The following is a 15,223-nucleotide window of genomic DNA, read 5'->3' as shown; positions in this document are numbered from 1 at the left end:
TCCAGCATAAATAGTCACCTACTTTAGATTGAAATCACTTGAGATTACCAGTGAACCTGTTTGGTAAATGTGGCTCTCATCAGCTTCCTACTTACTTATTTCCCTAACTGTTCTTTTCTATTTTTATATTTGCTTACAGGTGCTCTGTTCGTATTTCTTCACTTGTGTACTTAAAAAAGAAAAGCAGCTCATGTGACTTGAAGGTGGAATGTATTTCCAGAGCAAAAAGTGACATAACAACTGAATTTCACTGTGTTCTTTTGCTTTGGGAATCTGAAATCATCTCGTGCTTTCAAAATACACATAGGAAAACATTCTATATTGCCATCATATTGCAGATGAGAACACTAACATAGTATGGGCCTAGTAATAATAGGTTCTGTTTATCCCAGTGTGATCATTTGATATATAACACTTCTAAGCCATGTTGCCAGAGGAGCTAATAAAATAGCTACAGCTTCTTTGGACAGCACCTGACAGTACAAAATAGAGCCATTTTGCAGATGGAGTGACGATTCTGAATTGTGAAGCTTAACAGCGTTTAGCTACCTTTCCTAGAATAAATTTAGCATGGCCAGAGTGGCTCAGAAGAGGTTATAGTGCTAGGAACACACAGCATAATTTATACAAAGCAGTGTAAATTAAGTGCCCACATAGACCTGGACTGCTTACTTTCCAGAAACATTGGATGATATACTTCTGACTAATATGATTACTTAGTGGGACAGTATATGAGTTGCCACTTAAAACTTACACGAACCCAGACAAGTAGATGCTGAAACAAAACGGATTGAAATGTTCTGAATTCTTGCACTTTATTTATGTATGTATTTCAGCAACTACTTCCTTGTTAATTTATTTAAATCAATGTTCACATGGCTTTCATAAAGATAATGTGGCAAATTTATAAGGGGCAAAATATATGTAGTGGCATCTCATTGACTCAGTCCCATTCTTTTTCACTCTAACTCTATTCCAGTATATGCATATCCCGCTTCAGAACGCAGTGCGTTCCCAGGAAATGTTTAGTGCTGAAGGCACCAGGACTTTCCTGATGGAGAAGGGTAGAGCACATGCATTGTATTTTTATTTTATTTTTTATACTTCAGATTCAATTGTTGGAGCCTCGAAGAAGGGCTGAGAAAGATAGAAACGCAGCAGAACTGCAGCCAGTTAGTTTCTTGTGCTCTCTAATGTTTAAATGATTAGCTGTACAATCTAAGAGTTTTGCACCATTTGTGAAAGTGAAATGCTGCAAAAATAAAAGCATATGTTTGCATAGCTGTCAACGTTTCCCTTTTTTTAAGGGAAATTCCCTTCTTCCGAATAGGATTCCTCACAAGAAAAGGGAAAAGTTGACAGCTATGTATGTTTGTCACAATGTTTTTCTTCTCCCCAGGTTAGCAAGTGGGTTAGGAATAGAAAAAAAGCTGTGATATTCTCTCTTTTTCTCCTCCCTCCAGAACGAAAACTTCCACTTTGAGCCAGGCTGTGGCAGTGTGCTTCAGCATTTTCTTTGTGCTTTCCAAAACGGCCTCTCTCTCCCCCCTCCCTCCTACTATTCCCAGCCAGAATCCTTGGGAAGAATCCTGCATGTAGCCCATCACTGAAATCTTTGAATGATACCCTTTCCCATCTACTAAAATGAATGTACTTTTGCATGCCCCTATGACTCACCAGTGTGCGGTAGAATCAATACTACTGCATGTGGATGAATTTATTTTAGGGGTGGTTTTTTTAAAAAAAACCCCACGGGATTTGGATATATCTGAAAAAGACCGGATGGCAAAAATTCAGATTGCTCTTGTTTTCATTCACTCAAACATTAGTGCCAGCATTATTTTTATTTTTTAAAAAATCTTTCTGATGGGTGATTTGTGAAATGAATGTTGCCTTCCACTTTTAGAACAAATCTGATGTGACATTTTGGTATTGATTAGTGTCTCCTTTTATCCCCCCGCCTGCCATCATTCCTTTCCTCTTTAGGCTTTATTCATTCTTCTGGTGATCTTGAATTCTTTTGGCTTCTTTGTCTTTTTAAAATAAACTAAACACTTGTTTACGAATTGTGGGAAAATGCACTTCCTTTTTCTAAGGAAAAAGTTGTTTGTTCACGTGCTGTTTTCCTCTGTGATTTCCAAAGTGTTAAGCAGAAAATGATTATTTCCCCTTTTGTGAGCTTTAAAATCCAGGCCCCGATTTGAAAGCATTATAATGAGGTGGAAACTTTAAAAGGTCAGTGCACCCAGAAGTGGAACCCTCTCCTGCTTCAAGGAGGATTCTCTCATAGATTTGTTGTCCCATTGGCTCTTAAAGGAGCTTATTGAAGTTGCCAGTAAATGGCTGATGTCTTTGGCAATCTCAGTAAGGCTGTCACCAGGACTGTTTCGTAGCAGGTCTTGAAAGCTGTTTGCTGCTTGGTTGTCTTTTGTCTTTCTTTCTTTTTTTTATGCCACACATAGTTATCGTTGTTTTTCCTCAGTTCTTGTGCAAAGGAGAAAATGGTGGATGCTGGGATGAAAGGAAAAAGGAAATGCAACTGGATACAGTATTTCTTCAACCTTTAGAATTAACTAGTGTGACAGGTCATCTGAGAAGATCCAGTGGTTCGTTTTTACAAGAACTGAGATTGGTATGGTAGCTGCACAAAGCTCACAAGAGTCCCCTTACGCATGATAGAAAGCTGTATCAACTTTTGGCCAAAGGCTGAAAATCAATAGGACCTCAGAATTTAGTAATAATAAGAATATATTTATACCCCACCCATCTGGCTGGGTTTCCCCAGCCACTCTGGGCGGCCTCCAACAAAATATTAAAATACAATTGTCTGTTAAACATTAAAAGCTTCCCTAAACAGGGCTGCCTTCAGATGTCTTCTAAAAGTCTGGTAGTTGTTTTTCTCTTTGACATCTGGTGGGAGGGTGTTCCATAGGGTGGGTGCCACTACTGAGAATGCCCTCTGCCTGGTTCCCTGTAACTTGGCTTCTTGCAGCGAGGGAACTTACAACAAGAAAAAGCTGGTGAGATATGTTGCCTTCACGCCCTGCACCCCTTCAGAAACTAAGCCTAGATACATGTAGCTGCAGTTATGCACATTCTTCCCATACTACCCTTGCCTCTTATCTTTTTCAAGACACAGTGTTCAGGAAACAATTTTCCGTTTGAAGTTCAAAACACAAGCTTGTCTCCTTCACCACTTTATGGGGGTTGAAAGGAGAGGAGGGGAGAAAGAATAGAGGCAAAATGCAGTGCAGTTATCTAAAGCAAGGCTTATCAACATCGTGCTGTTACACATTATGTTTTATTATTTTATTATTCCGTTTTACTATTTTTAAAAACTAAACATTAAGTACACTTAACAGTTACCTATGCAGATGTAACATTTACAAAACCCATTAAAATGTGTTGTCTTCAGCAAAGCTGTCGGATGTACTTATTATCTGTCTCCAGACAAGAAGATTGACTTCTTCCTCTCTCATGTAAACTTTCCTTTTTCATCGTTGGTCCAATAGAGACTCCTTGTTTCACTCCTCTCAATTTGACTTCGCAGTTTTAATTGATGCCTACTTCCTGATAAAACATGGTTGTTGTTTTTCTGCTGAAGCTTATCTTCCCTCTGTGGTTATTTTCATGGACTGAAAATGGAGATAGCAAAGTGATCTACTCTTTTCTAACTTCATTTTTGGTCCATACTAACCGGAAAGAAAAATAAATACAGGCTGGGAAAAAAGCCTAAAAGTAATTTGGATTCATATGAACATTTGGTGGCTGATTTCAAAACAGCATTTGTTAAACCGAGCGCCGTTTTATTTGCAGGGATCTAAACTCTTCCTTTTGCTTGTGCTTTTCAAAGGGAAGACCAAATATTTTACTTAAGAACCATTTATACAGTTCTCTGTGTTAGTAGATTTTTCACAATAAGGATCCACTTCACAGATGACACTTTTTCCACATGGAAAGAAATGCACAGTTGTGTACAGCATCATGTGACTAAAGCAAGTGTGTGTATTTTTTTAGCTCATAGGAAATAGTCAAATATAAAGTTGCTTTAATTTTGGTCATTTTCACTAGCATTTTCAGTACTGTAAATAACAGCTTTCCACACACACACACACACACACACACACACACACACACACACACACACTTTGGACAGCTTCCTTTGCTTCCTTCTGCTTCATTATCCACCCCCCCGTACCCCTTTCTTTCTTCAACTTCTAACAGTTCCAGTGTTACGACTGCAAGATTAATGCCTACCTTTATGATTTCATGGTTCACAAATTTATACTTTTAGCCGTAATGTGAAATTCCTTGCAGGAAGGATTTCCAGAGTTTTATGTTAAAGAAGAAGAAAGGTCTCGTTTTCCTGAAAATGTTATTCTTGAAAATGAAATAATTTTATTGATAAAGCCCAGTGGCCTCAGAATGCAACCCTAGTATAGTCAGCATTTGGGAACAAAGGAGCAGACACTTGCCTGCAGCCCGGAACAGAACAGATTATTGACTTGGTCTGCTGGTTGTCCATTCATGTTTTCCATTGCCCAAATTGTAAGAGTTTAGTGCTTTTTATTTTCCACAAGCACCAGGTGTCCACTTAGACAATGCTAGAGAGATTAAGATTCAAATATGTTATGAGTTGTAAATTCCTTTTGGCTTTGTGTGTGTCACCTGTTTTTCCTCATTTGTTGCAGTATTGTGTTTTGTTTTGTTTTTTTAAGGACTGTGGGGCTTTAAAGGGATAGTTGAAGCAAGCATTGGTTACCCTAAAACTGGAGTAAAATAATACCTACAGTATTTTTTAAAAAAATAAGAAACAAAAATAATTTAGGCAGAAAATGTACTTGGATGTAAGTTCCACAAGGGTTATATAAAGTATGGATAGTGAATTACAAAATAGCACAGGTGGTTTTGTAGAATGGAGGCATGTATGAATATTATTACTAATATTAATATCGATAATAATTCTAACTCAACCTTTAGCTCTTTACATATCTGAGTGGTATGCAGGCTTGTGAAATAAAACAGTGCCAAAACAGTACAATCAAACAAACATCCTATAAACAAAGGCAGCTAAAGCAGTAGAACATATGCCGTCTTTATAGAAGATGAATGGAGACCTTTTCTATCTGTGGGCCCACCCCTGCTATACAGTGGATACCTATATTTATGATTCACTGGAGGGAAAGGTTCAAGATTAGTTCGTTCTTAACTTCATTTCTTCTTTCAATTGCTGTTAACTATTAGGCTGCAATTTTGTACTCACTTACTTGGGAGTAAGTCTCATAGATCTCAGTTGGGCTTGCGTTTTTATCAAGATGAACATCAAAATATGGGTATTAAGATCATAATCAAGATCAGAAGGTATTGGGCTTTTCGGATGCGGCGTTGTTTCTCATAATGAAGTCCAGTTTTAAAAAAATTAAATGATACTGATTCCTCTGATCAGTTAAAAGTGGTCTAGATCAGTGAAAAGTGATTGATTAGTTTGGGGACTTGCTGAGTTATTCTCAGTATTAGAGCAGTACACGTAGTGGGTAGCATGGCGGGGCTCTGCACTCACTCAACCCCCAGTTTGTCATGTTGCTGATGCTTACCAAGAAGTACAAGGTCAGTGTGGTGCAAACGCACTGGCAGAGCCAATCAAGTGCTCTCACCAGTGCCTTTGCACTGTGCTGACCTCACTGTCTACTTCCTGGTAAGCAGCAGCAATGCAACCAACCACAGGCGTTCTGTTGCTGCTATAGAGTTTGCATAGGTTGTTTGTGTATCTCCTCTCTCATTCTATAATGACTTGGGTAAGCTAACCGGACTCATTTTGCTCTCTCTGGTTTCTTAAAGATGAGTATCAGGTGAGGGCTATAATGCTGTTGAATATTGAGTGGTCCAACATGTTATATATGGATGCTGTTGTGTAGGGAAGTTTTTGATGTTTTATCGTGCTTTTAATATGCTGTTGGGAGCCACCCAGGGTGGCTGGGAAAACTTAGGCAGATGGACAGTGTATAAATAATAAAGTATAATTATTATTAAATGCAAGGGGCTGAGCAAAATAACCTTTATGTCCTTCCCTTCTATTAAAAATAAAATTTGAATGCCCAAACATTAATTTCTTAATGTTAAGACTGACTATTTGGTTCCACATTTGCATTGGGGAGGGGAAAGGAAAGACAAACACATTTAAAACACACCCTCCTTTTTTGTCCAGTTGTATTCCAAATATTTTGCTTAAAGTTATCGAAAATGATAGCTTCTGTTTACATTTAGATTAGATGGCATTTAGATTAAAAAAATAAATAAATTAGAAGCATGTCTTCAGCAAAGTGGAACAAACTAGAGTCTTTTAAATGTATACTTGGAGAAATACACTGACAGGAAACAAACAAACACAACCAGAATTGAAAGGCAACTAGGGTAATCTGATATCTTTACAATATTTTGCTTATGTTTTTTATATTTTAAAATCCAAGATTCATGTAAGTATTAACCAGGTTTTCTGGATGCATTAAAGCCCTTCATTTTTAATATCATGCTGCCAATAAAAGCCATCTGTATTAGTTTCCCATTTTCTGAGATAACACAGCAAAATATAAAATCTTGCAGGCAGCATCACCAATCAAAACAGAGCCAGAGGTCTAGCAATAAAATGTAATAATAACCAAAAGCCATGTAATACAAAGCAGAAATGCTTGTTCAACAGCTAGGAAATCTTCTGAGGTTCTTTGTGGCATTACACTTAAGTAGGTCAGACTTTCTTTTCATTCACTTTTACTGAGCAGTAAAATGAGCCTAGGCCCAACTTGTTTGACGTAACTAGGCTTCCATCAGTGTGTCACTCTAAAAGTCATCAGAGCCCACTTTGGATTTTCATTTATTTAATATTTATTTATTTAAGAAATTTACATCCCACCCTTTGTCAAAAGCCAACAGGGCGATTTACAACGTAGTGACATAATAAGCAACCTAGTGTATAACATGATATCCACAAAATGCAAAATGTTAGAAGTTGTTGTTGTGAATTGTGTGTGTGATAGTGTGTGTGTGTGTGTGTGTGTGTGTGTGTGTGTGCATGTGTAATACACAGTAAAAGATAATGGCACATTATATGTTCTACATTATAAGCAGCAGTGTCAAATTATTCACAGCGCCAACCAAGCAATAAACACCACAACCCTGAGAAACATAGTGTCTAACAACATGTTATTATTTATATGCATTTACTGTGTTGGTAGCCCCCTCCTTTTTTGTGTGCAAGCTGTTTTTAAAAATGCGAACATAGTAAAAAAATGCAGCCAAATATGCTGCAAAACCATGTGCAATATCAATTTAAGCAGGAAGCTGGGGTGGTGTGAGATTGATTAAATATCATGTGCAACAGGAACCCCAGTCACAATTCAGGCATCCCATTTAGCCAGGTGACCTATATGAACCACCGTCCTGCAAGACTGTAACCACCACCTTAGCTGATTGTATGTTTCAAGCTTACCCTTGCTGACAGGTAACTATGTTCACATGGTAAGGAAGCTTGAACCACAACTGCTGGTTTAAGATAGCTAATAGTTACAATTATCCTGTGATGAGCAAGGTTGCCGTAAATCTTCCCTAAATGCTTAGTGCAGCATTTAGTAATTTTCAGGTTGCACCAGATTGTGGCTTACCACAAACACACATAAAAAGTGCTAAGGGATACAGTAGGTATGTTTGTGGAATCTCTCAAAGTGTTTTTCTATGGCTCCAGCATCTCTGCAACATCTCATAAAGTATTGTGCACTAGCATTGCAATGGAACAATGGTTGGCATACCTAGTCCTACAGATGTAGCTTGATGAGTTATTCCTCTGTCAAGTTTATCAGCCCATGGCTGAAAACTATGGCCAGAAAAGCCACCTCGATTGGACTGCCACCATCCCTCTTGTATCATCTGGGCTATGACACCGCCCTTGAATCCCTGAGGCAAAGGCTTTGGGACATTTCACATAGCAACTTGCTATCTTGATCACATGTAATCTGTGGCTGAGAGGCATCCCTTATCAGAATAGGCTTTGTTTATGTTCTCAGGTGTGGGACGCAGGTGGCGCTGTGGGTAAAAGCCTCAGCGCCTAGGGCTTGCCGATCGAAAGGTTGGCGGTTCGAATCCCCGCGGCGGGGTGCGCTCCCGTTGCTCGGTCCCAGCGCCTGCCAACCTAGCAGTTCGAAAGCACCACCAGGTGCAAGTAGATAAATAGGGACCGCTTACTGGCGGGAAGGTAAACGGCGTTTCCGTGTGCTGTGCTGGCTCGCCAGATGCAGCTTTGTCACACTGGCCACGTGACCCGGAAGTGTCTCCGGACAGCGCTGGCCCCTGGCCTCTTAAGTGAGATGGGCGCACAACCCCAGAGTCTGTCAAGACTGGCCCGTACGGGCAGGGGTACCTTTACCTTTACCTATGTTCTCAGGACGTCGACTGCATGAAGCGTATCTTACTGCATTGTGGGCAGTACAAGCAAGCAAGGGACCAACTGATCAAACCCCTACTGGCAAATCTGCCGGGAAAATCTGAAGCTTCTCATATTAAACATCTTTTGGATGACAGGTCTAATGATATTACACTGGCCATGGCAAAGTTTCTTTCAGAAGTTGAAAGAAACAAAGATCATCAAGCTTGAGAAAAAACAAAATGACCGCCTCGGTTCCTCTCTCTTTTGTGGTTGGCGGTCTTAACTGTATTTTGTTCTGAAATTGTTCTATGGGTCTTTGGACCGTAATAAAGATTTATATATTGTTCCTCTGTCTGGGCATAATGAGTAGCATTGGGTTTCCCCGCTGAGTAAGTTTGCCCATTGGCATGAATGACCTGAAAGTCATAGGACTGACATTATGGAAATAGTGTCTGAATACTGAAATCAGCCTTAGTAGGTAAGTTGGAGTGTGGGGATGTATCCTACTAAATGTATCCTACTAAAAGTGGCTTGGGAAAATTCCACACCCACTCCAGAATTGTATCCCTCACAAGGCAGATTTTCTTAGCCTCATATAGTTAAACCCTGGTTCCTAAAATAATCTAAACTTCCACATGCTGCAAGCCAGTACATTTCCCCCTGTGCCGTTTCATTATCAACTCTTTTCTGCTCGTAGGTCTCTTGATTGGTCAATAAAGAGAACTCTGAGTAATACTACCAGGGGCACACTTAAAATAGTTCATTAAAAAATTATTCTCTGCAGCACCTCCAGCAACTACTTGACATCAAGGATGAGTTGTGGGAGTTAGGGAAAAATGGGGGGCTTTGGCTTGGGAAGTATCAAGGCATTTCTCATATAAGATCTTTCCGGAATAAATTGCCTCAGTAAAAGCTGATAATTTACCATATAAAAAAACATGGCATTCTTTTCAGCTGCTGGTTTCCTCCAAACGTCTAGATCAGGGTTAGCCAACATGGTGCCCTGCAAACAATTTTGAACTACAACTCCCATCATTCCTGGCTGTTGGCCATGCTGATGGGAGTTGTAGTCCACAACATCTGTAGGGCACCATGTTAGTCCAGATATTGACATTAAAATCATAAATCAAGAGCCAATTCAGAATGTGGAAATAGTGTGGAAAAGACTACTTGGAACAGCTGGATTCCTGAGGCCTAGTTTACACAAACAGGCAAATGAGATGGTGGAGTTGTGAGGAGTTGTGATTGTATCCGATTAGACTCTCTCATATGGGGACAGGGAAACTCATTGAAAGTAAAAAAAAAACTAGCACAAAAGTGGGGCGTATGCTGGTTAGTTGTATGCTAGTTTATTTTTATTATTTTTTTACTGGCAGAGTTTTCTTAAATTAGGGAGCATGCAAGAAGTACACACACATCCAGGCCAATAGTTTGAAGCTGTAGAGTTGTTTTGGAAATTAATAAGAAAAGCATACAGTACTAGGCAGAAATTAGTGAGTTTTTAAAGTCTATATTTTTGTGATCTGCATGGGAGGCTATGATTCTGTGCACAGTTAAAGCTGCTTAAATTGCAGTGGAATCATATGGCTCTAAGGCTGCTAAGTGTGTACAGGATTTCAGCCATTCTTGTCTGTCACTCTAATGACAGGTGATTTCCCAACCCTGTAGCACCAAAGTCTAGAGGAAGCCTTTATTACTGAAACTAATGACTCCTAGTGGAAAGGGTCAGTCTCCTCTACTGTATTGCAGTTGACCGGGAGTGTTAGTTATTTACTTCTGTTGATTATTTAGCTTTTTAAAGCAAACTAACTGCACCATAGTAGGAAAGACTTAGAATTCTTCAAAACATTTAACTGCGACAGATGTGCTTTAAAAATAACACAGATGTGCAGTGTCAAATTTCACAATCCCTGGCAGCTCTTTTGATTCCAAGTGTCGATTTAACTAGCGGTGCTGGGCATGTGCTTCCAGGAAGTCTTAACTTCTTGTAAAACAGGAAAAAACACTTTAAATACAAAGGACCTTGTCCCATTGAGAATTTGAAAAGAAAATGATCTTTACCGAGTGAGTATTCAACCCTGCTAGACAGCAAATCCATGGGTTATTTTTAAGCTAATTACTCAGAATTAAACAAAGGCTTAAGGCTCTTTGCCTGAACTGGAGTTGAGGCCAAATTAAATCGAAGTTGAGACACTGATTTTTTTTAAAAAAAACCCACACTCAGCCTAAAACAGATCACATTTGGCAGGGTTGGAACAATGCCTGTGGTACCAAAGTTATACTAAGCAACAGTGATGTGTTTGACTTTCCAAAACACTTGCTTTTAGAGTTGATGCAGAGAGCAGATGCAGATACAGAAAAGACCACTTACGATCTGATTCTTGCAATCTCAGTAGTTCTAAGCACTTGGAATATATGTGGAACATGAATATTACCAGCCATAGGGCCAGGCCCATCCATGAGGCAAGGTGAGGTGACTAACCTCCTCAGGCAGCAGGAGCCACAGGGTCAGCAAATCTGGCCTTCAAGGAATGTATTGCCCACTACTAGAAATGGAGCAGCAGAACAGAAGTAATAATGATGATGATGATGATAATAATAATAATAATAATAATTATTATTATTATTATTATTTGTATCACGCCCTCCCCGGCCGAGGCCTGGCTCAAAGTGGCTAACATCATAAAAACAACATAATATACATAAAAACAGACATCAATTAATTAAAATACATTCTAAAATTAATTCAGACAAGTTAAAATCTGGGCAGGTGGCAATTATCAGGTTGGAATTGAGAGTGGTTAATACTTGCCAGGACCAACTGCTTCCACTGATCATACAAGGACCTGTGAGCTGGTTGGGGGCATCCTTCGGGCTTGTTTTATACAAAGGAAAGTAAGTACAACCTTAGGACTGGCTCATGTGTTTTGGGTTGTTTCTCTCTCTGAGTGAACTGTCCTCTCTGGTCGGTATTTCCTAAATGGTATTTAGGAAAATACCATTTGAACCAGGAATACTTTGGTACACTTAGAACGAATGTCCACAATTACAGAATTGCCCAGACATGTCACCGTGGTTGCAGAAATCACTGGCAAAGTATGTGTATCATTTGCCCACACAGAATGTTCCCCGTGTTATCTGATGCCGGTGTGTATCTGTGAAAAATTGCCCTGAGGAAAAATGAGCCCATAGGACTCTGTGAACTGCTCTTTGGTCTTCAATTTTAGCTTGCAACGATTTTCAAATTGCTTTTCATTTCTGGCCATCGTCTTAGATACTTCTTCATGTACCCCTTTCATGGGAGATTCAGAGGCTGGCAACACAAGAATGTGAAAGAGCCTTTTCAGTGATGTGTTCCCCACTTGTGGAATACTCTCCCCAGGAAAACCCATCTGGCACCATGATTATAAATATTTAGGTCCCAGGCCAACACTTTTTTGTTTATTCAGGCCTTCAGTAGCTAAGCCTCTTCTTTGGTGCTCATCTTTTAGTGGGGTGGGGAAGGACTTAGCATTTTGATTGTGTAATGGGATGACCATTTTAGGAATTGCATATTGCTTTAAAGTGTCTGGTTTTCACTTGATTTTATCAGTTTGCATTTTATCGAAATAAGTCACTTAGAGGCTTCTCTATAAAGTGACTAACAGATGTATTAGTAGTAAGAATAGTAGTGATGATATGATGATGATGATGATAGCTTCACTGTAGGCTTGTGTCAGTGGGGTATTTGTACTTTTGCAATAAGCAGTGCACACAGAAATCCACTACTTGTATGTTTCCCAGTTCCTTTCAGTGGTGGTTCCTTGAGCTGAAAGCAATAGGTTGGAAAGTCTTGTGGAGGGCGGGAGCTCACTGTGTGCATGAGAATCACCCACCAGTGGGGCTGCAGTGGCATGCTGTGAATTTGTCCAACCCAAAGAAGCTTTTCCCCATTCTCTGATATTTATCTAGAAAACCTGCATCTTGCATGTGTTTTTCTTCATAGTAATTCTGTTTTTATGTGTGCCTTCCAGGTAAAAAGCCGTACCTCTGCAGTTTTTCTGAAGAAGCACCTCTGGCAACCCTACAGTTCAACCATGGGAGAAACATTACAAGAGAAAACAATGCCAGTGAATCTAAAACAGAGCTGTCTTTGGTGGCATCTATACCAGAAAACAAGACCAGAGAACCCTTTCCAAAATATGTGGATTGCAAAATTTCCCTGGATTTAAAGAAATCGGCATTTCAGCAAAGCCACAATTTCCCTTGCTCTAGTAGGACTGTTGACTTTGCTTCTAGACTCTGTCCAACGTATTCTGATGTGAGACTAGATTTGCAAACCCCGCTGGGCAAGGGCTCTAAGGAGAATCCTCCTGATATGTGTGAAGACTCTGTGTTAGTTGACAGTGCAGATTTCCCAGAGAAGATTCCATTAGATCTAAGTGAGAAGTCAAGCAGAGCTGATTCATGCAATACGAGTTTTACCTCAACCTTACAGGCTGCTTTGATTGTCCACCCGTGCCCTTACTGCAGTCATAAGACCTATTACCCAGAAGTCCTGTGGATGCACAAAAGAATTTGTCACAAGGTCAGCTGTAACTCTGTGGCTCCCCCTTGGGTTCTTCAAAATGGATTCAAGAGTATAAAACACAACGCCGTTTTCATGGCACGAAGTGGCCGCACCGGACCCCCTCCTGCTCTTGGTGGTAAAGAATGCCAGCCTTTGCCTGTCAGCAGATTCACACGCCTTCAGGTGCCAAGTGGGTTGCCGGGATCTAAAAATAATTCTTCTGGTTCTGCTATGACTGCTAAGCCTGGGACTATGCAGAAGGATGCGCCACTGCCCACTGGTAGCTATGCTCCACGGTCATCAGGCACTGATGGGTACAGGCAGCCCAAACTGAACCACACCCACGAGCAAAACAGCACAGTATCCCAACAGCCCCAAGGGAAAGCAAAATATGAAGCAAACTCCAAGTTGCTGCAGGCAGGGAGCTTTGGCGTAAGTTTGGCGCCTTCCCCGGTGATTGTCTCTAAACCCAACTCACAGACCTCCAACAGCAAACTCTCCGAGAAGTATACCGTTCCCCAAGTCAGTGCTGGGTTTGTCCCTTTAAGCAAGCATTGCGCTTCAGAACCAGGGAAGGCCAAATTTTACTCTCCGCCTCAGTACCTCCCCCCGTGTAAAGCTGAGCCATACCTTGTGCAAGAAGACCCACCTGTGGCTCAGCAAGATCCAAACACCAAGAAAGAGAACGAGGGAAGGGCCCTGGTCAATTGTACAGCAGGGTCCAGAGCAAGTCCTCTGATGCTGCCCCAGCCAAACAGAGCAGGGCCTCTCCCACCTGTACATTCCACCAAACAGGAGCCACCGTCGGAAGGACACGAGAAGTGCTTGGACATTTTGAACATCTTTAAGACCTCCATTCCCAAGGATCTCGCCACTCTCTACCAAACATGGGGTGCCAATAGCCCTGTAGTGGACCATGCCGGTAAGAGTTCTAATAACTGCTTTTCCATGGTATTTTGCTAAGTTAACGACTATCGCTGACATTTTGGATTTGTGAAAACGGTGTGTATTAATCACCATGTTTAAACAGATTACCCCCCCTGTTTTAACTATCCCAACCTTACTCCAGCTAGTTCCCTGGGAGTAAGTCCTGTTGAATTCTATTGGTGCAAATTCCATGGCATTTTTGTTTTGTGTGCAATAAACATACGTTTTAGAGAACATGATGCTTGGAAAATTTGGAAATTGGGGCTCAGAAGAGACGCTCAATGGTGTAGCTGGCCATGCCATCGTTCACTGCCCTTTGCACCAGAATCCTGGGGTGGATCTACACTTATGTTTTTAATGTTAGGAAATGTTAAGGAAGGGTTGTGGTAATGCAGAGGGACAAATGATGCGTTGCTTTTAACATTCTTGTTGTTAAAATGCGACACCAGAGGGTGCTGCAGAGCAATTAGCAGTGTTTTGACAAAAATAAACCAACAACAAGGTAAGAAAGAGGATTTAAATTACAAGTATGCTCTGTGACCTTTTAGAACAATATATCTTACAGTTCAAATAACTTTAGACAGGTCAGTGTAGATCCAGCCCTGGATACTTTTCAGCAGCCTTTGAATGTGAACCAAGTTCAGCTCCTGGCCCAAGGGATGAGGGGGTGTTGGGAGGGTGGGAACCCCTTGACAGCACTGTGCCAATGCTCCCCTTTCTCTGGTGCTGATCCTGGTGAAAGTTCCATCTACACACATGTTTCTCAGCAGAAGGTAGATGTACAAATGTTCTTAGTCTTCAGTGCAAAGAACTAAGATTTTTTATATTTCTTTTCTTTGTGGAAGAGTCTTTGAGGGAACAGGCTTTATTGAACGCACTGGTAAGGCTGTGCATTGCGATTCAGGGTTTGAATTAAAAATGGGGGGAGGCAGAGTAAGGGAAAGTCATAGGGAGCACAGTTGGTGCTTAAGGTGTGTGTGTGTGGGGGGGGGGTGTCAGTAGGGCAAGAATGCAGATTTACCAGCAGAGCCAGAGTTTGTGCCTTATTTGTTTGTTCATCAGTATGGCGGTTCACAACATAAAAACAGGAAATAAAAATAGGAAATTTGTCTCATGTCCTTGTACTTCCAAAATCTATCACTGATCACTACTAGCAACCGTGTGCCATTATTGGTGCTTTATTTTGAATATATTGCATGCCTCCAAATCTTTCCACTGTATGAAAACAACAAAGAGAAATCAATGGTGGTTTACCTATGGCAGCATCCTCCATCATTGGGGCAGCCATACATTATACACTTAAAAAGTGGTGTGGCAAAGGAAGCCCTGGAGCA

The 15,223-nt window shown here is 40.6% G+C and overlaps 1 protein-coding gene across 5 annotated transcripts in view; it reads left to right on the top strand.

Annotated features, from left to right (window-relative positions):
* ZNF516 (zinc finger protein 516) overlaps window positions 1-15,223 on the top strand; it is a 111,483-nt gene that overhangs the window by 76,039 nt on the left and 20,221 nt on the right. For all 5 annotated transcript variants that reach the window (XM_077933203.1, XM_077933202.1, XM_077933205.1 and 2 more), the window contains exon 3: window positions 12,427-13,884. In XM_077933203.1, the coding sequence (XP_077789329.1) occupies window positions 12,427-13,884 (1,458 nt within the window). The remainder of the gene's footprint in view (window positions 1-12,426; window positions 13,885-15,223) is intronic.

The sequence above is a fragment of the Podarcis muralis genome, chromosome 8 (genome assembly GCF_964188315.1).
Source record: "Podarcis muralis chromosome 8, rPodMur119.hap1.1, whole genome shotgun sequence".
Classification (NCBI taxonomy): Eukaryota; Metazoa; Chordata; class Lepidosauria; order Squamata; family Lacertidae; genus Podarcis; species Podarcis muralis.
Note: the sequence above shows the minus strand (reverse complement) of the source record. Positions and strands in the feature narration are given on the sequence as shown.